The sequence below is a fragment of the Nymphaea colorata genome, chromosome 4, assembly GCF_008831285.2.
Source record: "Nymphaea colorata isolate Beijing-Zhang1983 chromosome 4, ASM883128v2, whole genome shotgun sequence".
Lineage (NCBI taxonomy): Eukaryota > Viridiplantae > Streptophyta > Magnoliopsida > Nymphaeales > Nymphaeaceae > Nymphaea > Nymphaea colorata.
The window spans coordinates 24,306,939-24,334,484 of record NC_045141.1 but is presented as its reverse complement, the minus strand read 5'-3'; the positions used below and the strand labels follow the sequence as shown (position 1 = coordinate 24,334,484).

The window sequence follows — 27,546 nt, the reverse complement described above, 5'->3', positions numbered from 1 at the left end:
TAAAGTGGTGCATTAAGATTTCTATCTTGCAAATATAGCACCCTTTGAGGTGCTTTAAAGGCTTGACTGGTGTAGGCCACTGCCCACACAAGCCCTTGAAATATCTTATTGTGATTGAGTTGAACCTAGGTTCAGCCATACGTTGTGTCGATACCAAACTTAGGTTCATTCTACTATGCCAGTAGCTGAGTAGTGCCCTTTAGCCTTTTTTTTTTTTGCTCCCATCTCCTCCACTAATTCCGAATCTCCTTCCTCTCTCTTTAGGTGGTCGGGTTGACGGAAAGTGACAAAAGATTTATCATCTCAAGAGGTGAGTGTAAGTACTTTAGGGAAGATGATTTTGAAACCAGGGAAAACCATGCTTCTCTCTCTATGGTCCTAAGGGCTGTCGGTGCCTGCTGTAAATTGGGACGGACCAAAAAAAGTTAAGCACATCGGTGGTCAGATCTGAATTGAAACAAGCATTATAAAACATCGAACAAACCTACAAACCAGATTTGGTCCACCTGAAATTCTGAGACTTATGTTTCACATGAAAAGATAACCAATGCATTCATTCGGCTTTACTAATAGAAATATGTTAATAAAGAGAGAGAGAGAGAGATTAAATAACATCGAAAAGTTCCAACGGGTAGTTGGAATAAAAAACTTGAGTTCAATTCAATATAAATGGACCAGAAACAAGGGCAAGTAGAAGCTAAAAAAAACCAATTTCATCATCAATCAAGTTGCTCAATGGGACAAGCTTACTGGGAAGAAGGCGGAACTTAGTTGTTAAAATCCTGAATCTAATGGTGTGTCAAGCTAGAGAAGAAAAAACAGGGGCAAGATTTACGTGGTTCGGCTTGAATGCCTACATCCACGGGAGAAGTCACCAATTTTTTTATTACTGTTACATTCTTTTGCTCGTTGCAGTGATACTCTTTATTTGGAGTTTACAACGGCTAAAGAGCTAAGAGAGGAAACAACGAGAGGAAGGAAAGAAGACAACGTTCATTTCTTCAACGTTCTTTTAGGAGTTGTCTTTCCATAACAAAATAAGGCAACTCATGAGGTGATTTTCTCTAATCTGTAACAATCTCCCCCTCAAGTTGGTGCACAGATGTCAATCTGTCCCAACTTGTTTGAAATGTATTGGTGCTTGTTTCGTCCAAGGGTCTTCGTCAAAATATCTGCAAGTTGATTGTCACTGTTAACATATGGAGTTTCTATAGTCCCGTCTTGAATTTTTTCTCTGATAAAGTGACAGTCAACTTCTATATGCTTTGTCCTCTCATGAAAAACTGGATTTGCTCCAATGTGAATTGCTGCCATGTTGTCACAAAGAAGTTTCATGGGAATCTTTACGTCCACAAGCATGTCTTTCAGTAACGATTTCAACCACACCAGTTCACATGTGCAAGATGCCATAGCCCTATACTCTGCCTCTGCGCTTGATCGAGCTACGACTGACTGTTTTTTGCTTCTCCATGTTACTAGATTTCCTCCAACAAATGTGCAATAGCCTGATGTAGATCTTCTGTCATTGGGATTACCAGCCCAGTCTGCATCGGAGTATCCAAAGACATCAAAAGATTTGTTTCTTTTCATTAAAATTCCTTTTCCAGGAGACCCCTTTAGATACCTTACTATTCTATGAGCTGCTTCCACATGTGTTGATCTTGGTTTATGCATGAATTGACTTATAAGGCTAACTGCATAAGTAATATCCGGACGAGTGACAGTTAGGTAAATTAGCTTGCCAACTAATTTTTGGAAGCTATGGACATTTTTCACTATTTCACCATCGTCATGTGTGAGTTTGCAGTTGAGTTCCAATGGAGTGTCGACTGGCTTAGCTCCCATGCATCCGGTTTCCTGAAGGAGATCCAAGACATATTTTCGTTGACACAAGAAAATTCCTTTATCTGAATGTGCCACTTCTATACCCAGAAAGTACCTTAATATGCCTAAATCTTTTATTTCAAATTGGCTGTGAAGGTACTTTTTGACTCGACTCATGAAGTCAGTGTCGTCTCCTGTCATAATGATGTCGTCAACATACACAAGAAGAATTGTGATCTTCGAATCTCGTGTGGAAACAAACATAGTGTAATCAGCGGAGCTTCTTTTGAATCCAATCTTGGCAAGCGCATCACTAAGACGAGAAAACCATGCACGTGGAGATTGCTTAAGTCCATAGAGGGCCTTTTTTAATCGACACACATAGCCCATCTTGCTTTCAATGCCTTGAGGGACCTCCATGTAGACCTCTTCATTGATGTTTCCATGCAAAAATGCATTTTTTACGTCAAGTTGCATAATATCCCATTCTTTATTTGCAGCAACTGAGAGCAATGTTCTGATCGAATTCATTTTTGCAACTGGTGCAAAAGTTTCAGTGTAATCTTCTCCTTCAGTCTGAGTAAAGCCTTTTGCTACTAGTCGGGCTTTAAAACGTTCAATAGAACCATCACTTTTATATTTTACCTTGTAGATCCATTTGCACCCAACGATCTTCTTTCCATCTGGCAATGGTACTAGGTCCCAAGTGTTATTTTTCTGTAGTGCTGAAATTTCCTGAAATTTCCTCTGTCATGGCATCCCTCCACTGTTTATTTTTGCTAGCCTCCTCATAGTTTTTTGGTTCTTGGATAGAATAGGTTTTTAGGATATAGTCTTTGTAGGATTTAGACATGTTGTCAAAGGTAAAGTAGTTGTCGATGGAGTGAGAGTTGTGGGTGGACAGATAAGTGTAGTAGTCACTAAGCTTTGATGGAGGTTTATGTAGTCTTGATGATTTCCTAGGGTTTTCCGTAGTGATGAACTCAAGGGGTCTTGTTTGTTGGTTCACTACAGGTTGGTTTGACTGAATGGTAGGTTCAGGTTGAGGAGCTAATTCAGCTGACTCGGGTTCATAAAGGTTTTGGTGTAGCACTTCATTGGAGGCATTTTCATCGACAAGAGGCTCAGGAGCCGTATGATAAGATCCATGAACTTCATCAAAAATTCTAAGTAGTGGACGAATAGAGTTGTCGTCTTTTGTGGAACTTGTTTCTCCCTGTCTAGAAAAAACATAATATGGCTCTTGCTCGAAGAATTTGACGTCTCGAGTCACAAAATATTTTTTTGAATGAGGATCATAACATTTGTATCCCTTTTTTCTACTAGAATAACCAAGAAAAATACATTTCATAGCTCTTTTGTCAAATTTATTTCGAAAACCTGCTTGTATGTGAGCAAAACACTTGCATCCAAACACTTTTAAGTGTTGGATGGAAATTTTTCGATTTAACAAGATTTCAAGAGGAATTTTGTAGTCAATACTAGAACTTGGAATTCTATTGGCGAGGTAGCAGGCTGTTCCAATAGCATCAGTCCAAAAATGTTGGGGAACGTTCATGTGTATCATGAGAGAACGGGCAATATTGAGTAATTGCCGATTTTTGCGTTCCGCCACTCCGTTTTGTTGCGGAGTTCCGGCACAAGAGTTTTGTGGTTGAATTCCGCGTTTTCTCATGAACTCTTTTAAAGTTTCGTGCATGTATTCCCCACCATTGTCAGACCGAAGCTTTTTTATTTTAATTCCATATTGTGTAAAAATCATGTTATAAAATTCTTCAAAAATTTGTGGTACTTCACTTTTGAATTTTAGAAAAAATAACCATGTAACACGAGACTTGTCATCAATGAAAGTCACATAATATTTATAACCCAAATAAGAGTCTACCGGGGCTGGTCCCCAAACATCGGAATGTACCAAATCAAAGAATTCAGCAGATCGTTCAGCAGTATGATGAAAAGGTAATCTAACTGACTTAGCAAATTCACATGCATCGCAAGCAAAATTACCAACATGAACATTAGGAAACAAAAGTTTAAAAGTACGGTCTGAAATATGCCCCAAACGTGAGTGCCATTTATGATATTCTGAAAAACATGCATTCTTGGAGTAGGTAAGAAGGCTAGAGTCTGGCTGATCCAACACGTACAGCCCATTGAGTTCACGCCCCCTACCAATCTCCCTCCTCGTTGTAAGGTCCTGAAAGATCACTTCCTTTGGAGAAAAAGTAACCAGACAGTTGTGAGATTTTGTTAATTTACTAACAGAAATTAAACTAGCAGAAATTTGGGGCACATATAAAATTGTAGAGCATGCTTTATTCTCAAGCAAAGAAGTTTTTCCAATCCCTTTGACGGCAATAGGGGCTCCATTAGCAGTAAAAACAGGACCCCTTTTTACATTTTCTAAATTAGCTAGTTTTAAAGAGTCACTCGTCATGTGATCTGTAGCACCAGAATCAATAATCCAAGGAGATTCATTAAAAAAAGTGTAAAGAGCATGAGACGTACCTTCTTTGTTGTGGACAGGTTGGGAGGAAACTAAATTAGTCTTGGAAAATTGTTGAAAAAATTTTTCCAGATCTCCTTTGGTGACGAAATTTGCTGCGTCACTTTCCTTGGACGTGGGTACCTTCTCCCTAGTAGGACGTCCAACCAATTCCCAGCATTTCTCACGGATATGACCAAGTTTTTTGCAATGAGTGCACTTGATCTTGTTCCGATTTCTTTGGTAGTTGCTGCTGCTATTTTGATTTTTGGAGTTGAGAGCAAGATAAGCCATCTTCTCAGATGATTCCTCACTGGTTTGGGTATTGGGCAATTGATTCATGACCTTGCGCCTAGAGTGTTCTCGTTGTATAGCTTGACATACACTATTGAAACTAGGAAGGGGAGTAGTCATAAGAATTTGACTTCTGAATCCTTCATAGTCACTGCCAAGGCCAGCAAGAATTTTGAACACCTTGTCTTCCTCAACACGTTGTTTGTAAATTTCTGGATCTGAGGTCGGTGGTCTATATTGCATAAGTTCTTCCCACAAACTGCGATTTTGGCTCAAGTACATGTGTAAAGGCTTGTCTCCAAGGATTAGCTTAGCAATTTCGACCTGAATCTGATAGACTCTAGCAGCATTATTTTGTTCACTAAAAAGATCTTTCAAAGTTTCCCATATTTCTTTTGCAGTCTCTTGATATAAAAGTGTATCAGATATATGAGATTCCATAGAGTTTAAGAGCCAGGACATTACCAGATCGTTCTCAGATTCCCATCCTTTGTATTGCGGATCTGTCTTGGGTGGCTGTTTGATGTCGCCATTTATGTACCCAATCTTTGATCTGCCGCTGAGGAAGAGTCGAGCTGCTCTAGCCCAGCTGAGGTAGTTTGCTCCATTCAGCAACGTTGAGGTGATCTTCAGAGTATGATTGCTGTGATCATCCTTTGACGTTTTGGATGAATCTCTGCTCTCGTTACCATGGGATTCTGCCATAGGTATGAGCAGAGGATGTTCTTGATAACAGGAGGAAAAAGAGCAGGGCCTTATGCAGAGATGTGCTCTGATACCATGTTAAAATCCTGAATCTAATGGTGTGTCAAGCTAGAGAAGAAAAAACAGGGGCAAGATTTACGTGGTTCGGCTTGAATGCCTACATCCACGGGAGAAGTCACCAATTTTTTTATTTCTGTTACATTCTTTTGCTCGTTGCAGTGATACTCTTTATTTGGAGTTTACAACGGCTAAAGAGCTAAGAGAGGAAACAACGAGAGGAAGGAAAGAAGACAACGTTCATTTCTTCAACGTTCTTTTAGGAGTTGTCTTTCCATAACAAAATAAGGCAACTCATGAGGTGATTTTCTCTAATCTGTAACATTAGTAACCGAGGGACCACGAGCTTAGTAACCGAGGGACCATGACTGCAACTCTTAGACAAATGGCGTGAGTAATGGAAACAACCACCCAACATTAAAAGCCAGATATGATATGAGGAGTGCGGCATAACTGCAGGCGCGAGATGGCATTGGAAGCCCAAGGAGAACAGTGAAGCCAAGTGGGAGTCCAAGGTTGTCCGACTGCCACCCAACGGGAGTTGCCGTCGCCGGGAAAGGCAGGAGGTCTCTCTATTTTGGTATGTGAACCATAGAGGTTTAGGACAAAGACAGAGAATTTGATGATTCCTCCAGGTATTTAAACTTTGTTATATAAGATAATGTTAGCAAGAAGTATTTTCAATAAGACGCAGACAAAATGCATCTCCTCTTTGGCTTAAGGGCACTTTGCGGATAGCCAAACAAGGAAAAAGAAAACGTCTCATTCGGGGGACATGAGAGGGCTGGGGTAAAATTCGGTCGCGATCAGAAAGCGACACCATACCGTAATTTTAAAGAATGGCGGGGGGGCGTTGCTGAGACCCGTTGGTGGGTCCCGCTAGCAGTAAAGGTCCATGGGCGTGGGGGCGTTGGTGAGGCAGGGCGGTGGGTCCCGCTGATAGTAAAGGTCCATGGGTGTGGGGCCACCCTTGGCAGAAACAATAAGGCGGCGGGCCCCGCCCCATCTCCCCCGCAAAAGGTGAAAACTGAAAAGGAGGAGGCGTCTCCGCCCGCTGCGACTGCGAGGGAGGGAGGAATCGAGAAGAGAACGTCCGTCCGCCGGGTGGAGAGATGGGAAGGAGGAAGACGGTGGAGGTCCCCGACGAGGCGCTGGAGTGCGTGATGTCCTACATCCGCGACCCGCGCGATCGCAGCGCGGCGTCGCTGGTGTGCAGGCAGTGGCGCCGCGTCGACTCCCGCACCCGCCGGCACGTCACCGTCCGCTTCTGCTACGCCGCCACCCCGGAGCAGCTCACCCGCCGCTTCCCCCTCTTGGAAAGCCTCACCATCAAGGGCAAGCCCCGGGCCTCCATGTACGGCCTCATTCCTCAAGATTGGGGAGGGTACGCCGGCCGATGGATCAGGCATCTGAGTTCCGGCAGCTACCTCTCGTGGCTCAAGTCGCTTCACCTCCGCCGGATGGTCGTCGGCGACGCCGATGCCGAGATCCTTACCGCCGCCGGCGGGTGCAGCGGCCACAGCGTCCTGGAGAGTATCGTCCTGGAGAAGTGCTCGGGGTTTTCCACCGACGCGCTCTATTATATCGCCGCGCGTTGCCGGTAAGCTGGTCCTCTCCGTTGGTAGATATCTTCTCGCGGTCGTCTTGCACAAGCGTTTGGGGTTTTCCGCCTGGCCTTTTCTTTAAAATTTCTCCCCATCCATTCAACCAGTTCATTAGCAGTTTGTCTGTCTCTAGTCCTCATCTTCGTAACCATCAGTCGGAAGAAAAAGAGAAATTCGCCGACCCGTCAGGCTCCGATTGAGATTTGTGCGGTCTTGGTTCCCAATCTCTTCTTGGTAAATACATCAGTAAAAGGATGATTGTTTTGGTTTAAAAGCTTCGATTTCAACTTTTTAGTCAGCCTAATTGTCGGCTGAAATAAATTTTTTCGTACTAAATGATGCCATGTATTTAATTGTTCCAACTGCCCCTGACAGCTTATTTTTTGCTTTTCCAAATTGTTGATGGCTTTTTGCCGTTTAACCGCATACGAACATGAAAGGAAAGAAAGATGCGTCGCACTCAGCCACATATTTCCAGTTGGCGGTTGTGCTGGTTCGGCCCGGATAATATTCCGAGCTGACTTGCCTGTGTAGGCTTCCAGAAAACCACGTACTCTGCATCTCACAATAGGTCTTTAGTTCACCTGAACGAAGTCCGCGACTCTGTCTGAAAAGCTCGAACTGTTCCTTCCGATGGCCGGTCACTGTTTGACGGTCAACCAGACAAACCAAAATTGGTGCCATCGATAGGCGATGCCTGTAGTGAGCGTTCCTCAATTGTCTGTTGTTTTTAGGAACCTCAAGGTCTTGTCTGTAACGGAAAGCCTGGTCGATGAGAGGAGCGGCGAATGGATACACCAGCTGGCTCTCTCCAACACCACTTTGGAAACCTTAGACCTCTACATGACCGACTTGGAGATGGTTGGCGTTCGGGACCTGGAGATGATCGCTGCCAATTGCCCTCGCCTGTCGACGCTTGTTGTCGCCAACACCGACCTCCTCCAGTTGGGCGGGGTCTTGGCAAGCGCTACGAAGCTCAAGAAATGGGGCGGCGGCCAGTGCTTCGGCAGCCAGGAGCCGCTTGCTGCGTACGAGAGGTTTCATTTGAACTTCTCGGGAGGCTTGACTTCGATCGTGGGGCTGAACTTCATGACCTCTATGGAGCTCTCGGCGGTCCTGCCTGTTGCTGCGAGGTTGAAGGGTTTGGATTTACAGTACACGCTTCTCGACTCTCAGAGCCTCTGCCGATTGATATCTCTCTGCGTCAACCTTGAGGAATTGGAGGTAAGGAATGTGTTTTTACGATTAAAATTGTAACTGCCCTTCTTCCTTGGCAATCGTAAGGTTGGGATATTTGTGTTCCTTGATTTTTCCTTAGGATCTTTGTGTTCCTTGATTTTTCCTTCTGTACCTTTCTGGCAAAAAGTTATATTGGCGTCCTTCCTTCCGTTAAGCATGAATCTTGCTCTCTGCCTTTTGCTGTTGTTCTTGTATTTCGTGTTGATTGTTTCCTTTATTGTTCTTGTTTGTTGTTGGTTTGCTTTTTTCATGTAAACATAGACCGCATCTTCTTTCATCAGTCAAACTTTTGGCTCGTATGTCTTTTTCCACGCTTTGGGCGGCTCCTCTTTTGTATCCTGTTGCCTTCGTGAGAAGTTCATGGTGAATAGGATGATCAGGTGCCTTCCTGATCGTGCAAGCCTTAGGCTCTTTGAAATCACACACATTTTAGGTTTTATGGGGTAAAAAATTTAATAATCGTCTCTGCTACTGTGAACGTTTTTTACATATAAAATCTTTTGCAATCGGATTTCTGCATAGTTTTAGGTTAAGTTGGCGGTTGATCTTTGAGGACCTACCTCCTGGTTAGGATGTTTGTTTCAGGTACACGTGCTCCAGTATCTTCGAACTGTCCACTTCATATCATCTCTTTCACCAAGATCCTGAAGCATTAGATTTAAACAGTGAGCAGCAAGTGGGTTCCAATAAAATGTCCTATATCCTGCTGCTAACATTTCATTTGTAGTTTTATAATTTGCCGCATTATTTGTGATAATTTGCACGACATTCTTAGGCTGAACTTCTTGTATAACTAAATCTCATACAAAACATTAGCAGCCTTAGGAGTATCAGACAAATCAATAGATTTTAAGAACATTGAACCTAAGGGGCAATATGCAAGGAAGTTCACCAATGTTGTGTTCTTGATGTCCGTCCGCCCGTCTGTCATTACACTGCATCATGTGTCTTTCCAGCTCAATTTCAGTTCATCACAATATGCCTTGACATCTTTGACTGCATTATTAAGAATTTTACCCCTCAATTTATGATAAGAGAACATTTTATACCCTCGGCTTATAGAATCGATTGCATCTGCTATAGGCTGAAAATGATAAGAGTTTGCTGCATTAAAGGGAATGAATGTGACGTCAATAATATCCTTTGAACACATGGTTGTATGAATGAGCACCTGGAACAGTGTAAGTGGGAAAAAAGTTCTTGATCGAGCCAGATCCAATACTCGACCTCAAAGTAGGTACTATACCACCACCAGTTCCAATAGTACGACTATGACTCCTCTCATGTCCTCGTGAAATTGTACTTGCATCTCTTCTCTTGAGGATTGGACCTTGGAATGGAGAATATTTTATAATCGTTAAATGCAATCTATAGGATGAGAAGAACAATATAGATAGATATAATGCTGGTAAGATGGATAAGCCATCAAATGAAAATGAAGAATACAAGCCACGAAAATGCATTTTCCACGTGTATAATTTGTTACATAATGATATATTTCTACTGGACTTGGAGCCTTAAAATGAGCAGCAGGAGCAACTTTAGTTTCTTCTGATTTCAGAGTTTTGATTGTTGAATTGCTTGCTGATAGCCACGACTGCTAAGTCAAGCTATTAAATTGAAGGCCTAGAAAGACGTACACTTGAGAAAAAAACCACAGGCAGGCAATGGAGAAGCCATAAGATCGGCTTAGTTAAAGCACCTTGCCTGTGAGAAAATTTCCGTCATCTGGTAGTTGCAATAAGAACTCTGCACAAAGTTTTCTCTGTGATAATAAGTACATAACCATATTCTATTGCCTAACGCTCATGCTTTTCTGACTTTTCATTATCTGTAATTGATCTCTGCCTAGTCTTCATGCTTGCATATACCTTTACATGCATTTTGCTGTGATATCCCATTTGGTGTTTTCCTTGATCAACCCCTTGACAATCCACTGAAGCTGATATTGGACATTGTTATGTAGGTGCGTAATGTGATAGGGGATGAGGGGCTGGTGGTGATAGGAACTACCTGTAAGAGGTTGAGAAAACTTAGAGTGGAGAGAGGAGCAGATGGGCAAGGCTTGGATGATGAGAAGGGATGGATTTCTTTGAATGGATTGTCTGTAGTTGCTGAAGGCTGTCCCCTAATTGAGTACATGGCAACTTATGTTTCTGATGTCTGTAATTCTGCTCTCGAGACAATTTCAAGGTGTTGCAGGAATCTCACTGATTTCCGTTTGTGTCTTTTGGACAAAGAAGAAAATCCAACTGAACTACCTCTAGACAGAGGGGTCAGAGCTCTGCTGGTTGGATGCCCACGGCTCCGAAGGTTTGCCATGTATCTAAGACCAGGAGGAATTACAGATGCTGGCCTGGCCTATATTGGACAGTTTGGGCTCAGTTTAAATTGGTTGCTACTTGGCTTTGCTGGTGAGACTGACAAGGGGCTCAGAGACCTATGTAGTGGTTGTCCTCGGCTAGAAAAGCTGGAGATGAGAGGATGTTGGTTCAGCGAAGCTGCGCTAGCTCGTGAGGTTCCTAAGTTAAAATCTTTGAGATACTTGTGGGTTCAGGCCTATGATGCTACACCTTGTGGTCATCACCTCTCAGCTATGTCAAGGCCTTTTTGGAATATGGAGTTCTGCCCTGGTCGTTTGTTGTCTGCCGGTATGGGCAATAAAGATTTTGTAGTAGATGGAGACACAAGTCTGGATCCACAGGTGATTGCTTATGGCTCTCTTGCCGGAAGGCGTTCCGACTACCCCTGTTCAACAGTGTTCCCAGTTGTTTGAAGCCACAGCTTCGTAAGGTCACTTACAGTTGAAACTTCACAAGGTTATTGCAGGTCGGATAGGTTTCAGAATCTGTAATTGGAGAAGGAAAGCAGTGGGTTCCCAGGTTGTCAAATCCTTTATGTTGGTGGAAATGTCTTCACGGCAAACATATAAAACTTTAACGTTACATGGTACGTACCATCTCGTGGACATGTCCTCAACGCTAATCAGTCACAGTGACTTATGTAATTCTTTGTTGGCGTTCTTTCCTTGGAAGAAGAGGAAGGTGTGAAGAAGAAATCTAGTTGCCTGTTCTTCTTCTAGTTGGGAGCCGAATGGACGAAACGTTGCCTTTCCTCCTTGATCGTTAATGATCCGATTGTTCCAAATCACAGGCGACTCTGATCGGTGGAACTCCGGCAACTGGTTATGCGTTCCTTTGTAGATATCTTCTTGTTTCCAAAAAAAAAAAATCTTTGGCACCTGTTTGTATGTATATACTAGGAACTATACCCACGACCGGAATAATTTGAATTCGAATTTCAAATTTTGGATTCCGAAGTCGGCAGACAGTGTAATTAATATTAACTGAATGCTTTTGTGTTTGTGCGGTGAGCAAGAGAGTTATTTTTTCTTTATTTGGTGTTTGAATGGTTTGCTTTTGTTTTTGGTTAGCGCGTCGATGCTCTTTAACCAATTGAATCTTACGATTGACTATTATTTGAATCTTCCTGGCCATCAGGGTTGTCAGAAGGGCGGATCTAGTTTAAAGATTTTGGCATCGATATGTGCCTCTTGTGATCGGACAAGACACTGGCAAATCTTTTTGTTCCGCAGAAACATATTATAATGCTGGGTATGTGTTTTTTGTCTTTTCTTTGATTTGGATCCAGTAACGAACGCACGTAGACCAAAGAGTAATGACTGGACATGCTTGTGCGGGATATTCCGTCGAATCCTAATCTACACAGTTTGATTCCATCCGGCAGCCGGCAGGGGCTGACCGAGACATCTTTTACCGAATTTGAATTTAAAAGTTGGACACAAGTCGAGACCTGGTTTTTGGGCCGAATCCAGATCTGACTAGCGTCAGACCTTGGTTCCAGTCGGGCTTGGACTTGAATTCAATTGTGTAAGTGTATACTGAATCGAAATCCGATTAGCAATCTTCACCAATCTAGCTAAAGGTTTCGGATTTAAATTGATGATCGGATGTATCATATTCTCTGAGGTTGGATTGACATGGTCTTGGGTCTGAGGACAGCTGCTCGGTTGGAGCCGGAATCCGACGTTACGTTAGATCCGTTTCAAGTAAGGAGTGCGTGAGTAGCGGGGACGGCATATGCCTGAGATTCCGTTTTTGGTCCGAAAAGGAGAGCCGGGGGAGCGAGGAAAAGCAAATCAGAACGCGGCATGTGGGCCCCAGAGAAGGGCAGACCACCTAACACCTGGTGTATCTATAAATGGGGAAACCCGCTGTTCCGTTTCCCCAGACTGCGGAGGGTTTCGTCTTCGTTCTTCTCGGTTGCCTTTTCTTCTTCTTCCCACGGAGATCAGGTTCCTCTCTCTCTCTCTCCCGCTCTACTTTGGGTTGGTTGAATTTTGTTTGATGTTTATTTATTTTTTTAATTGAGCTCCTCATTTGTGGTCGGTCTTATGGTGGAATACCAGAACCGATAATATTAGGGCGTGAAAGTTTCTGGTTCGAACCGATAGAGAGCTAGAATTGAGTTTCGTTTTCTGTTTCTTATTTTTAATTTTTCGTTTAATCATGTTACTTAGTTTTTTCTTACTCTTCTTATCGCTTTCTGTTCGTTATACGCGATCGTTCTCGAGACTTGTGAGAGTGTTCGCGCCGCAAAATGTGAGTTTTCTTCTTCTAGCTGTCTGCGCATTAGGCGTGGTAATGGTTCTGCCATTCTGGGGCATACTGATTGTCTTATTTTTGGCCGTTTTTGTGATTTTAGCCAAAATTCCAACATATTGACAAGATTCCATGAATCCATTCTATATGTTTGTGAACATAAATGAGCCTTTTGTTCAGTTGTTTATTTTGACTGCCCAAGTGGCTGTAGTTGAAGAAGTTGGTAACTAGTCATTAGTATCTAGCCAGTCTTTGCTTTAGCCTACTCGACTAACATGTGTGGTTGCATTTATTTAATACTATGAACAACACATTGTGACTGCTATAGAATCTAGAATATGGGTTTTCTTTTCAAAGTTTTGTGTTATTTTAACATGATAAAAATCTGTTGTAACATGCGTAGAAAAGTTCCCAAAATCCAACACTAGGGGTATGAAAAAGCATAATGAGCTTTGTCGTCGTTTGATATGGGGTGTTGAACTTGAACAGGACATAGTCAAGTATAGATATGTCTAATTTTAGCTTGGGAGTTTTGGACTCGTATGAACATCCTTCTTACAACTAACAAATTCATATTTTTGGTTTGGGAATGTGCTTGGAGACTTGAACCCCCAAATCGCTTCAAAGCTTAGCAGCATTATCTAGGTCAATCTTGTACATAACCACCTTTTCTAGACATTGTGAAGTTCATCCATATGATAAGGCAGGTAGGAGATACTGGGATCGTTCTTACAACTAAGACATCCACCTTTGAGGTTTTGCAATCTGCTTGGGAGAGTTCAACCTTCTTCAGCTCATTTCATTGCTTAGCAATATCCTAGATACCGGCTATGTCACATAGGTAAGGGTATGGGTGTCGGTGCGGGTAATGGTACAGACATTTTCAAAAAACTTTATATATATATATATATATATATATACAAGAAGAAATACTTATAAAATATATATCAAAATAGAAAATATACATCAACATAAACAAATAAACAACATAGAAAATATATATCAACGGCTTTTGCAGAGTGTGTTTAAGAAATTTATGAAAAACTTTAAACATATGGACAACCGAGCAGCCCCTTAGACAGTCAAATATGAACATCAGTTGAATTTTCACATCCAAAACATAGCTCAACATTGTGGAACTAGAATCTAAGCACTAAATGCTGAACTGGAGTGGCTCAGTTACAGAAAATGCAGGATTTAGGCACCAAATACAAAAAATATTGGAATGGCTCAACATTGTGGAGCATGGTTGCATATAAATGTAAAAGAGGAAGGGCAGACTATATGATTTTCGAAGAAGAAAAAGAAGATTAAAAACGACAAACTAGTAAAAGAAGGAAAACAAAAATAATACTAAGATAAGAAGTAAGAACAACAATAAAAAGAAAAATGGTTGATGCAGGAAGGTCGCCAGAGGTCGCTGGACATAGTCGGTGGTCGACGGAAGAAATATCATCCAAATCAGCCAATGTTGGCCCAAATCGTTTCCGTTGGCGGTCACTGGAGGTTGCTTGAGTTCTTCCTCAGCAAATAGCAGTGAAGAAGAGCAAAACAGAGCCATCGTTGGAGTTTTGTCGAGGCTCTGTGTTTCTGAAAGGAAATATGAAAAAAACCCCTAATTTTGGATGAAAATGGACTCGGTCAACATTGATTGATTTTGTTTTTGGATGGATATGGATCCGGGTATGTTGACTGTACTCGGTACGTGTTGACCTGTACTCGGGCCGTGTCCGACGGAGTATCTGTACCCGTACTGGTGTCGCACCCGACCAGTACGGGTACACCAAAATTAACGTACCCATGTTACATAGATTGCGACACCAGTACGGGTACACCAAAATTAACGTACCCATGTTACATAGATTACTGGTTTTTATAGAGACCTGGTTGTTCTTTTATGCCATGTTTTGTCTATTTACCAAAGTGAGGTTGTTGCTGTCCTTTGAGTGTATCTTCCTTTATTAAATTGAGAGATGGAGATCACACCAATTTTTTGATTCAAGTGGTTTGAAATATGACATGCCGACATGGTACATATTAATGGTCTTCTAAAAGGAATTAGAAGGTATTTGGATCCCCTGCTGAAAGAGCAGATGAAGTTGATTTTTATCAACTAACTGCTTTCATCTTAAGAAGAATATGAAGAAGAAAATGAAGGGTAGGAAAAAGGAATTTGAAGCACAAATGAAAAGGAGAATAATTTAAGAAAATGAAAAGAGGGAAAAAAGAATAAAAAGTCTGCAAATTAGCATATAGCCAGGAAGAATTGGTTGGCCAAATAATGAACAATCGACCAAGGGTTTAGAGTCCAATGTGTTGCAGTTGCACAATGTGGGAAGACCTTATTTCTTGGTGACGTCGTGGTTCAACTCTCATATGATCTCCTGGTCGGGCTTATTCAAGTGAAGGCTTATAAGGTGGTTCAGTGAGCTTTCACCTCAGAAGATTACACATGTTGGGGAGGCAACATATGTACAGCAGATTAAATGAATCCACTGGGATCTCTACCTTAAAATGTTTTTTTACTTTTTTTTGCTACTGAAAGGAAGAGTGATTGGGAAAGTCATGTAAGATATTGTAGGTCGTATAAACTGGCGGAAAAGAAGAGAAGCATACAGTGTTGACTTAGATGGAGCACAAAAATTTAATGAGATATTCGTGACCCTGTCTAGGTAAGCACAGAGCATCTCTAGTCTTAAACATTAATTTGAAAATATCACAAATATATCTTAGAGAATAGTTATCTGAATAATATCCTGATAGTAGCACATTATTACGACAATTTTTTTGTTTGTTTTCCTAAATTGAATAGTTTTCTAGATTGCCTATTCTTAAGGTGTGTTGAAGAACAATATCATAAGAACTTCCTGCTATGCTTCTAGGTATAGTTGAGGATGCAACATAGGTATCTGTACAAAGATGGTATGGGACTTTTAGATAACAAAAGTAACACCATAGACTGAAGTCTATTTTGCACCCATTTTCTCCATTTCTTTTTGGCAACAAACAGGTTGACTGTTGCTTATATTGTTATGGATGGATAATCAGTCGATGCTTATATTGTTCTTCATATTTCATAGTTGCTTATTTCCTTACTTAGTCATTCCATGTGCAGTATTAGAACAGAGAACTTGAATCTTGAGTGACCGTCTATCCAGGATATTGCTTCTGAGCGTTTACATACTTGGAGAGGTTTCAACTTTCAACATTCAACATGAAGTTTCTGGAATATACCCCTTTGGACAGGTATTATGTGTATTTGAATTGATTGTACTCAATCAGAATAGAGTTTATGAAATGTGTAGTGATGGGGTGCATAATTTGTTAGAAGCAGTCCAAGTGTGGTTGCTTGAAGTGTTGCTTCATGCATGCCACTGAGTCATTGACATAAACCCAAGTTTCTTGTTGGACTAGATCTTGATTAGCTTCAACTAGGTTTCACTTCTCTGTTGAGTTTGCTCATTTTGTTTACTTTCTCATATATGACCATGCTCTTCCTCTGTTGAAATTTGTTTCTTTTTTTTTTCAGCATAAACAATTTCCTAAGCCACGTGGATCTTGGAGATTGTGTTTTAAAAGGAAAACTGGAAGCTTATTCATGTGAGTTCTACTGATTGCACAGCAGTTTTTTATCTTTACTGCATCAATATTTGCTTTTTCATGGACAGATCATGCTCTTCATTTATTGCAGGTAAACATGCTGGCATGGACAGGAAACTCTCGTTTAGCTTGGAGCAGGAGGTATTTCTTGTTTGTATTTTTTCTTTAGAAACAATTGATAGGACATTCCTATTTTCTTTTCCTTCTTGAGTCTGAATGCAGGATTTATTAATTATGCCTGAATGATAAAGCTATAAGGTGCCAACTGTTCTAGCATAAAAAGTGTTCTGGAGGAGCATTTCTTTGGTTCATATGATGCAGTTCGTTTATCAATTTTTGTTGTCTTGCTATCATTATGCTTGAATTTTTGTTAGAAATATTTGCCAAGGAGCTGCATAATTGGATTTCATATTTGAATTTGAGCAGATCCTCGATTATCTTGCTCAATCTTTGGAAATTTCTCCACCTTCTTCAACAAATCTTTTGTCCAGCAGAACAAGGTTGTGATAGTCTTCTTGGAATGATACAAATATTCTCTCTCTTTTATTGAACTTACACCTATTATTTTCAAACAGCCGGAAGACACTGATCTATTTGATTCTTACACTTAATCATATGTATCCAGATTATGACTTCAGGTATCACCATTCTCTCATCTTTTGGCTTTTTACATTTTCAATTGTAATATGGAGAAGGATTTAGGGGTAATGCCAATGTCAGCTGGTTGGCGGCATGGCAACCCACTGCTTTATCCTCTCTCTATGTGTAATGGGGATGGTGTCAAATGGCTTGACAGACAGTTGATGCAACTGTTGCTCCATTTGGAGCTGAGAGTTCAAATCTCTCCATTTCCCTCACCATTACTGATGCTGGTGCTTCATTGTCAAGATGAATTAACATGTTTCACCTTATTGCTCACTGATGTACTTTTGCTTAATGAAATTTTAAACTGCCATGGACACACTATCAGTGCTGTGCAGACTCACCATTTTTTCAGAGAAGAAGGCTGGGATAATTTCAAGCAGATGTATGAAACCTACATGCTGGAGGCTGAAAAGGTATAGAGCACTCAGTCGTTTGTTTCCAGCATGACAATTTGGGTTCTCTTTTTCCTACATGTAATAGATCTTAGCTGTCTATCTTCAAGGTACTTCACTCTCACTGGGGTCTGTTGAATCTCTTAAAAAAGGAAAACTATTTCTTTGTTACGGTGCTTGGTTTCATGCTTATTTCTCACTCTGGAGTCTGGATTAATCAAATCTTTCATGTAACCAATTCTTTTGATTGCACGTCTCTTTCATAAGTTTGTGGATGCAATTAGGCTTTCAGTCTCGGTCTAGTGTTTTCTTTGTTTCTCGGGCTTTAATTGCAGTTTCTTCTTTCCAGCTTCCAATGTGTTACGGCCAGGGATAGGATTGTTTCAATATAATCTCTATGTTATTTAATACTTTACTTTTCTTTGCTTAAAACTAAAGGAGTGGGCTTTGAACAATGAGGGGGATTCTCTTTTGGAGTGCATGCTGAGAGCCATCGATGAGGTGAGATGACAAAGCCAAGTTTTATTTTGGCTTAGATATAACTTAGAAGTCATTGACATTAGTTGCTAAACTATAAGGAGTCTCTTGCTCCAGGTCATCAAATTGGCTGAATGTGAAGTCTACAGTTACAGTCCAGACATTGAAGGAGATCCGTTCCTGCAAAGGGGTGCAGTGTAAGAACTTCAGTGCTGTAAATTATCTGTGATCCTTCTTATGGATGGGTAATTAACTGGTTCATGTTGTTGCAGATGGTCTGTCAATTTCTTCTTTTACAACAGGAAGTTGAAGCGAATCCTTAGCTTTCGCTGTTGTTGCACGAGGTCTGTTCACTTTACTTTTGATTTCATGAACAACGGTTGTCATGTGATTTTAGTTATCTAAGAAGTAACGGCAAATATGTGTGTGTGTGTGTGAGAGAGAGGGAGAGAGAGAGAGAGAGAGAGGAATTTTATGGTGTAAATATCGAACTGTAGAATCTTCTATGATCTTTTACCCGATCTAAAAATATTGTTGATATGGACCGTGCGAGTGGAAATTTCTAGTTGTTCCCTTGACTTGTATTTTTGGGGCTTCTGCTTTGGTGGTGTGCAAGCCCATCTAGTGTGGTAAGGGGAGCGGACTGATTAAATGGGTCCATAACCCTATGCCTGCTAGATTTCTCACGATTGGTTTTTCAATTACTACATGTACCTCTGTTGCATGGGTACTGGAAGAGTGGCTCCCTAGTTGTTAACATGAACACGGTTGTGTGCATGGTGGCTTCCTTTCTCTTTTGTAATTGTTAGCATGGTGCTGAGATTGTCTTTCAAAAAAAATGTTACAGCAAGTTGAATATGGACGACTGGCTTGCCGACGAGGTGCCAAATGGGTATGATGTTGTCGACAACGATGACCTGTTCTACGACATGGACATGTGATGCATCAAGCAAGCACCGGCATCTGTAGTAATATGTAAATGCTGCTACTTCAGAATTCCTGTACAAAGTAGTCAGTGAAAAACTTGCACACTGCTTTCTAGTGTCTGTATCAGATAGGAAATGACTGATGTATATAAATAACTAACTTTGTCTTCTCTGATGATCCGTAGTTTGTGAATTACTTTCTCAATTCCTTTGGAGTTGGATATTCAGTCATACCACATGTGGAAAAATTTGGCTTTCGGGTTGAAATGTATGTACACTTTCGTGGGAACATGGTCTGTTTATGAAGTAATTTATGGCGCATGTTTGTATATTCGCATCTTGATTTTTTCGCTTTATGAAACATTGTTCGGGAGCTCAGATTCTCTTATTAGTTGCTTACGGAAGAGGTTGGGAATGTTTTTGTTTACAGTTAGTCGATATATTTATAATTATGAAATGTAGGGACTAAATGTTAGCGGTTTGCTTGATTTCATTAATAGTTCATGACTAGTACTTTGGTTTTAAAAAGTAATTTTACTCTTGATATCTTGTGAACCCTTGTCTTCTTTAAATAACTGTGAAGACGTATAAAGATATAAATTTGCTCTTATAAGATACGATTTGATGTTCAACCAAAACATGTGAATCTCATAGTCAAAGTGTTTATACGGACACGCCCACCTCACGTGTTCCACCCCTCACAAACCCTTTTAGCGTTGCCAAGACTTTCGACGTTTTGAATTATATTTTGTTCTTCCAGATATTGCTTCTGATTTTCTTTTTCTGTTAAATGAGCATTGACGAGATTCGATTCACAACCCATTGACGAAAATAATTTATCCAAATTGTCATGATCTATTTTACATTGTAAAGCTAGTTTGCATGTGGCTATTTTCTAATATAATATTGGATCACTGGACTTTTTGGAACAAGAAAATGATCTACCGCAGGGATTAATCAAAATTTGTAACGCCTGCATAATGACCTCTCTACCTGTCTCGAGTCCGAGTTCTGGAAAGAGAGAAGGATGAAGATGAACTGGGAATATTGAGAAAAAGTAGTCTGACCAAAGCGGCCGACTGGTGTCGTTTATGGTTCGGTGGGACCGTTCTTAACTGCCTAAGCCGCCGGCCCTCGACATCCTCGTGGGCTCCCTCCTCCCTTTCTTTTACATATATAGATTTGGGGCAACTATGAGACTCTCTCTCTCGTTTCTTGGTAGCCATGAAGAGGCCAGCAGCACTGCTGATGCTAAGCGTTTGAAGATCAACACTCGATCTGCAGTCGTCAGGAAACCAAGTCCTCATGAGGAACTCCTCCATCGGTTGCGCCAAAATCTTCTCTACCTCAAGCTTAGATATTTACTTCCTAAATCGTAAGCCTTCCAACTTGAACCAGGTAAGAAGTGCGCGTTGAGAACTACTCCTTCCCTCCTTCCCTATCTCAATTAAAATTCTCTTGTATGTTGGCTAACACATATAACTTTTCCTGTTTACGCAGTCGGAAAGAAATTCAGTCTAACGTGGATGGCATGCCGGCGGTCGATGTTTGTGACGATGAAGAAAGCCTAGAACCATCAATGGAAGTCCTTGAGAACAGTAAAAGCCGTGTTGGTAGTGAAGATGTTGACTATCGTGGTGGTGATGATGATGGCTGTGGCCTGTGGTTGCATTGAGGACGATGCTAGCGACGAGTATGAAGCAAACCGTGAAGGCTTCAATCCATCCATCGAACTGACAAAAATTGACAGCAGCCTTCTCATTGGCTTTGGTGGCTCTCAAGAAACTGGCGATCACCTCTCTTCTCTCTGCGAGAAAATGAAAATCTCGACGTAGTCTTTGCACAACAGCACCGAACCGAAACAAAGGCCTGCTACACCATCCAGGCAAGATCGCGCGCCTCGGTGCTTGATGACGACAAATAGCTCTCTTCCCACGTTAACATGGGCAAGAACATCAACAAAACGTTGCTAGAGTTTTGAGTTGTCGAACTTCAATTGTATAGCACGTTGTCGGGCACCAATAGGACAAGTCTGGTGGAGTGTAAATACCGCACAACTTTTGTTCATTTTTTCAAAAATTCTAGCAGCACAGAGGTGATGTACAATATTATTATTCGAAGCATAAAAATTAAATAACATAGACACGGCTGGAAGGCTGCTGACACGGGTACGGTGACACACTTGGACATGGCAGTTTTGATTTTCGGGTATTTTTATGGATTTTTTCAGGGTTTTGTGGATTTTCAACACACACACACACACACACACACACACATATATATATATATATATATATATATATATATATTAAAATCCTTATATCTGCATAGGAGATTTATATATACATAGGCATAGGTAAATTAACTGATCTAAAAATGCATTTCTATGTTTTGCACCAGCCAGAACACCCTTGATGCGATTAGGAAAAAAAATGAGAGAATTCTCTCTTAAAATAATTGCACAAAAAAATATGTGCAATCATACATAATGCGCCGTTGAAGTACGTGGAGGTGCCAGACTTGCTCTTGGCTCATGGGTGGATAGTTTTCAAGGTTTTGGTTTGGCCTAAGAGCCGAATCCAGCAGTAGGCGGAGCTTGTCTAAGGGAATAAGCAATTATACAGTCGAATTTATCACACCTAGCTAAGAAAGAAATGTCTACTATATATAATTATGTTGTTCATCTTTGCTGAACCATTATTTCTCGTCCTCCTAGGCATCACAGGTACGAGTGCCTGTGCAGTGGGACGTGGAAGCATTCAATGACAAACTTAAGGCTTGAACAGCTGGGAAGAAGGCATAGAAGCACAGATACTCTCTCTTTTCTGCGTGTAGCCCGTTATGGTGTAATTTTTTTTTTATTTTTCCGAATTAATTACCAGATGTTGATTTATTCCAACATAGAGTTGGATGCTTTTCTTTCTCAACTGTGGTGATCAAAGAGAAGAAACTAAGCATGGATTTAGTCAGTATGACTCGAGAACGGGAGTCGGAATATATGTAGGGAAGGACAGTACGCTTGAGATGGCTTGAGTCAAAACCACCTTAGCTAGTTGGTCTCTCCGATTGGAGAGCTTCCCTTCAAATTTAGAGTACAGACCAGGTGGAACAGCATGGCACGCAGATCACAAGTTTAGTTGCTTATAGCTTCTAGAGAAGGCTGCTTTATGTGGCATCAAAAACTCAATCAGGCTGTCACCCCCTTTGTATTTAACTGAATTGAATTGGTGCACTTGTCGTTGCTTACTGATTCCAGAAATTCAAACTTCTTTCTCTGTGCTGGTATCCGGTCTAGCCGCAGAGCATTCTGCTGATTTAAGTAACTTAACTAGGCAGGGCAAGCATCTTCGAGGTAATTAAGAGAGGAGAGGGCAAAGGAATTGACAACAGAGGACTCCTAAGGATATTTTCAGTATGTTGTGCTTATGAATTGAGTGGTAAGCTCTTTTCATGGCCTGGTTTTGGATGGCATGCTTTCTTTTTTTTTTGCCTTTTGTTGGCCTGGTTCACCTCCTTTGTATTGGGTAGTGGGATTTTTTGTACACCTGGTTTTGTATCCTTCCAACTTCTAGTTGAAGGATGCTGTTTTGAGTAATATTGATTTTTCTTTTTCTCTCACGCCGAGAGGGAACTCTCTCTCTCTCTCTCTCTCTCTCTCTCTCTCTCTCTCTCTCGGTGTGTGTGTGTGTGTGTGTGTGTATGTGGGAATGGTGCTTGTTTGTTTAATAGGCCGGGCGACTACTGTTTCTTCTGTTAACTCCAATGGTAGAACTCGTTCTGATGAGAAATTTCTTGTGACTTCAGATGTTCAGTGTGTTGTCTTGTGACCTCAGATGAGGTTGAAGTCTCGCTTTTTAGCATGAACACCACAAAAATTGTGCTCCCAAATGCAGTGTTCGTGCAACATTGCAACCCTTGTTCATAATCACTTGCAGTTGGGGGCGCATGCAATTCATAAGCAATTTAAGCTTCACAGAGTACCTGCAGTACTTTCCCTTATAATGAAAACACCGGAATATTGTGCATGTGATCAGTTCCACCAAATCCACTATTGTATTTTCATAATGAGAGAAAAGTAATCGAGTTATTTCCCTAAAAATTTGAGGTATCCTCATTCAATTTCATCCCATGCAAAGAGCAGAGAGAAGTCTGTCATGAAATGCAAAGTTCAGATGTTCATCGGCGAGGACCATGGTAAGGTTCAATGCTTGGCAAGTAGACAGGGATGTGGGTGTGGAAGACTCGTTAGTCGACTCTTATAACTATTATCTCTGGCATTAACGACGAACATTCTCGCAGTTGAGGATGTAATGCCTCTTAGCTACTGCAATTTCAGGACTCCGTCTCGTTATCAACAATCGATTTAACCATCGCTTTTTTTCCCTTCTTCTGGTGAACATAAACAAGGTCTTTCCCGGCTATATCTAAAGGTCGGCTTATATATATATATATATATATATATATATATATATATATATATATATATATATATATATTATCGGTGTTGAAAATGTCATGCCCATTATAGCGACTGCAATTTCATGACTACGCTGCTATCGACAATTGATTCAACCATCCCCCTTTTTTCCCCTTATTCTTGTCAACATAAACAATCTATCACTAAAGGTCGGTATATATATATATATATATATATAACTAAGGGCTAGACCTGGTTGCGTGCATGCACCTCTCTAGTGTACACACACGCATGTGCACAAAAAAAGGGCATTTTAGGTATTTTGAGAAATGGCCATTAAAACATTTTACCTTTTTTTGCTCTCACAAATAAATCGAAGGTATTTTGGTCATTTCGCACATAAGTGCACAGGGTGGCCCGAGAGACTGTCCAACCCAGCTTGACTACAAAAAGAGGTACAATGGCCAAAATACCCATATTAAAATAAAGAAACATGTTAAAAAGGGTAAAAAAAGATTGTGAAAAACTAAAAAAGTCTAAACTACCTATTATTTTATAAAAAATTGCAATAAAAGCTTTCACCCCGCTTTGGTGCGTCCTTGTTGTTAAGAGTAACGCTTGTCATTTCAGATAGCCGTTGGAAGTTAAAAGACGTGTTAAACTTTCTCCTTCATCTGTCAAAGAAAAAAAAAAAAGGAAAAAGGAAAGATCTAGAGTGGTGTTATTTACTTGTTCTTTTAAGGGGTTGTTAGGAACAGCAAAAGAATGCATTTAACCCAAAATTTGGTTAAATTTATAAAAGATGTTTCATAAATGAAAGAGTAACATGCTGCTTCCAAACCCTGGAGGTTTACATTGCAGTAGAGCTGACCGTCCTGATCACAAGAGAGAGCAGCGCTATTGCCGGCCGTTGCATTAACGCTACACATGGAGAGCTGTCAACTAATTGCTGCTGCGGTCAAATATATCCGATCTTCCATTTTAGCTTTCGTCATTGATATTCTAAGTATGCATATGCGTCAGAACCTTTTAAATAAATAAATAACTTAAGGAGAGATATATATAAAATCTGACCGAAGCATATTGTAATTGGGACGCTCAACATCTGCCCACACAAAAAAAAACGTAAAAGACAGAGGGAGAGAAAAAAAAAAGTCTCTCTTTATAAAGACAAAAACTTTCCTTTTCGAGTGCTTGACGTGGTGGCCTGTGAGGGATCCAACACATGAGCACCAGTGTGTTCTATTCTATCCCGACGTAACCTCCCTCAATTATGTTGCCGGTGGAAATGGAGTAACGTGCAGCACTATCCCAGGTCTCCCCATCCGGCATGAATGATTTTCAAAGAGCTATCCACAAGATGTTGAGATAGCTAGGTTTTCTAGTTGATGATATAAACCGGACCTACTTTTCTTAGGAAGGTGCATGTTCAAATATCAGTGTTCACAATAAGTGCATGATTCAAAATTCTATATACATATGCATGAACAACGGTCTCAGCAGATCATTGCTCCAATAAATTAATCTAATCCTCTTGGCGGCAGTGGCAGAGCCACATACATATAAGCGGACGTGGGCAGTTGCCTACACTATACCCACAAAATCTCTTTATTTTCATATTGATACTTTAAAAAAATATGTTCAATGCTCAGTTACATATAGAACTGCTCCTTAAGGTATGAGTTTTATAACTAGTGCCCCTCAGCCACAAAGTCTTAGCTCCACCATTGCTTGGCGGCCTTCAAACCCAAAATAATCAACTGCAGATGACATGCAGACACAATATTTGAAAGGGAAGCTCGTCTTGGAGAGCAATCTAACAGGTGCCCGGTAACGGCAGCGGAGCCGTCAGCTAAACGGTCACATTGACATCGCCATGCTTGTTCAGCAGTACTTCTTGTAGGTGGACAGCTGCAGATTTTCTTATCTTTTCACTGTTGAAAAGAGTTGTCGATTAGCAGTAGATTGGCGACAACAAGGTGGGACGATTCATTGGTCTGCTTGGACCAACAAGAAGAAGAGTAGATCTCTCTCTCTCTCCCTCCCTCCCTCTCCCCTTTTCGTATTTTAAGTAAAACAGCCCCCAATTAGTTAGATTATTAACTACACTTCATAAAATAAGTGAAAATTTAGTTGAACTAATTTAGGGGCAATCTGAATCTGGGGGTGATGGGTACAAGAAGGAAGCAGTTGCCTCTCTTGAAAGCGATGGCAATGATTCACTCACCCGACGATCTTAAATGGAAATTTGATACATGGTGGAACGATTGCCTTGCCACCCAAGGCATGACACAAAAAGATTGGAAAGTGGCTGTTCATAAGTACATACGTCCCATCATCTTTTTAATGCGAACTATACAGCTACACGGAATAATTAGCTCGAACCCGTAATATATATATATAATTTTTTTCATAAAAAAATCAAATTAAAGTTTTTAAATGTTAACATTGACCAAAATATTATTTTTCAAAAGTGATTATTTTTTAAAATTTACATGTAATTTTTTTGAGGTGGGACCAGGGCCCCTGCCGATCCTAACAGTCCTATCTTGGTTCCACCTCTGTTTACGTACATCGATTCTGATGCATGCATTAGAACATATCATGCTAGCTCGCTGACATTTCCTCACGAGAATAAGATTGCGGATACGAACTTTTAGATTTAACAAAATAAAATGATGTATCAATCTTGAGTAAATTAAATTAAGACCACCTTTGATAGCAATGTAAGGTCTGCTGTTTAAACACGGACTTCAATAACATGGATCTAAAATCTATGCTATATACAAAAAAAACCATAGGTTTAGACCTTAAACCCAGGGAGCTGAGATTTTCAGTATGCAAATGCAACATAAGTGCAATAACCTCTTAACAACTTTTAATGACAAATCGAGTTTGAGTCCGGGGCCGTTATGATAAAATTGTGAAAGATCTGGCATGTCCATGCCTTAAACAAGCTTACCATCAAGTTTGCTCTCTTTTCTTTTTTCTTTTTTTTTTTTCCTTTTCTAAAGAAAAATTTAGCTTTTCAGCTCAAATTCGATCCATTTATTAAATAAGATTGACCTAGTAAACAAGACAGGCATAAGGGCAGTGACATCGGCTTAGTTGTCAAAGTGGCTCCTAGCCTAAAAAGGCATCCAAAAATCGTTGCAATTTTGTTTAGTTATTTTTAATTTTAAAATTTATGTTTATGTACTAAGTTAAGCATGTTAGCAACTTAGGACTAGGAAAAAAAGTTTGGTGAATAAACCAGATGATAGACTTCTCATTGTAGAATTGAATTTGATCTCTAAACAATATACATGAAACAAAAAAAAATAACCAAAATAATATTTTGAAATCTGTGCTCTCTCAACTGAACCTATGGTAGATGGCAATTGAATATAAACAAATTTGGAAGACTGTGAAAGACGCCTACACGACTCTGACTTAGGTTGTTTAATTGATACATTCATCGAACTCAAATCTCACCTACAATCTTAACTCAATCAATTTAGGTGAAAAATAGACCTTGCAAGCAATCTAATTTATGCACAAATTGTAATTTTTTGAAACACTTATAGCAAAAAACATAAATTTTGCAACCACTAGGTCAAATCAGACTCCCGACAATAAAATTAAGCTAAATTCAAGAGATAACAGGTCTTGGAAAGCAAAACAAAACAAGTATTAGAGACTAAAATCACCCAAACACCCAAATAGACTAGGCGCAGCCTAGGCACCAAACCTACACCCCACACCTAAGTGATGGGCTGAGGCATGGGATGTGGATTTTTTACTAGTCCACGCCTAAGCGACGCCTTGACAACTAAGGCCATTGGCATGTATACCAGTGATTATATCACCGGATTAACCTGGACCAGTTTTTAATGGTTTTTTTTCACTGCAGATTATGCAAGAGAAGCACTCCAAGTACCTGTTGAGGGCACCATATATATCAATTTTAAGCAAATGAAAAAAAGAACAGTGGCATAAGCAGCTACCACCAACTTAATTTTCTTTTGTTTTTCTATAAATTTTAAACTTAAGACCAAAAAAATAAATTAAGTCAAACACATAATTGATAAACAAATTTAAACGAATCGAGTTTGAGTAAGTAAAGACTCAAATCTATCGAATCAAACCCGAGCCGACTTGGTGGAACTCGACTCCAGCTAGAACCGACTCTGTGCAGCTCGACTCCATCTAGAGCCGAGTAAGATATGTGTCGAGTTCCACTCGGCTCATGTACAACCATAACCATGTAAGGCGGCGCG

General features: G+C 40.5%; 2 protein-coding genes across 2 annotated transcripts; both read left to right on the top strand.

The window, feature by feature from the left end:
- The first annotated feature begins 6,396 nt into the window (after positions 1-6,396).
- On the top strand, positions 6,397-11,604 carry LOC116253319 (coronatine-insensitive protein homolog 1b-like). Its single transcript, XM_031628091.2, has 3 exons — positions 6,397-6,965; positions 7,704-8,193; positions 10,175-11,604. Exons 1-3 carry the CDS (start codon positions 6,478-6,480, stop codon positions 10,982-10,984), a joined length of 1,788 nt encoding a protein of 595 aa, XP_031483951.1. The 5' UTR covers positions 6,397-6,477; the 3' UTR covers positions 10,985-11,604.
- A 773-nt stretch (positions 11,605-12,377) lies between these two features.
- LOC116253623 (uncharacterized) lies at positions 12,378-19,201 on the top strand. Its single transcript, XM_031628547.2, has 11 exons — positions 12,378-12,523; positions 15,946-16,076; positions 16,360-16,430; positions 16,522-16,571; positions 16,857-16,930; positions 17,006-17,068; positions 17,401-17,488; positions 17,906-17,968; positions 18,062-18,141; positions 18,217-18,288; positions 18,792-19,201. The coding sequence occupies exons 2-11, from the start codon at positions 16,045-16,047 to the stop codon at positions 18,883-18,885; spliced, it is 687 nt and encodes a 228-aa protein (XP_031484407.1). The 5' UTR covers positions 12,378-12,523; positions 15,946-16,044; the 3' UTR covers positions 18,886-19,201.
- Positions 19,202-27,546: the final 8,345 nt, after the last annotated feature.

Excerpts from the sequence above, each read along its gene's own strand:
- LOC116253319 (XM_031628091.2), top strand. The coding sequence starts at position 6,478 with ATGGGAAGGAGGAAGACGGTGGAGGTCCCCGACGAGGCGCTGGAGTGC. Across the intron at positions 6,966-7,703 it reads TATATCGCCGCGCGTTGCCG|GAACCTCAAGGTCTTGTCTG; the intron begins GTAAGCTGGTCC and ends TGTTGTTTTTAG. Across the intron at positions 8,194-10,174 it reads TCAACCTTGAGGAATTGGAG|GTGCGTAATGTGATAGGGGA; the intron begins GTAAGGAATGTG and ends ATTGTTATGTAG.
- LOC116253623 (XM_031628547.2), top strand. The coding sequence starts at position 16,045 with ATGAAGTTTCTGGAATATACCCCTTTGGACAG. Across the intron at positions 16,431-16,521 it reads AAAACTGGAAGCTTATTCAT|GTAAACATGCTGGCATGGAC; the intron begins GTGAGTTCTACT and ends CATTTATTGCAG. Across the intron at positions 18,142-18,216 it reads TTCCTGCAAAGGGGTGCAGT|ATGGTCTGTCAATTTCTTCT; the intron begins GTAAGAACTTCA and ends ATGTTGTTGCAG.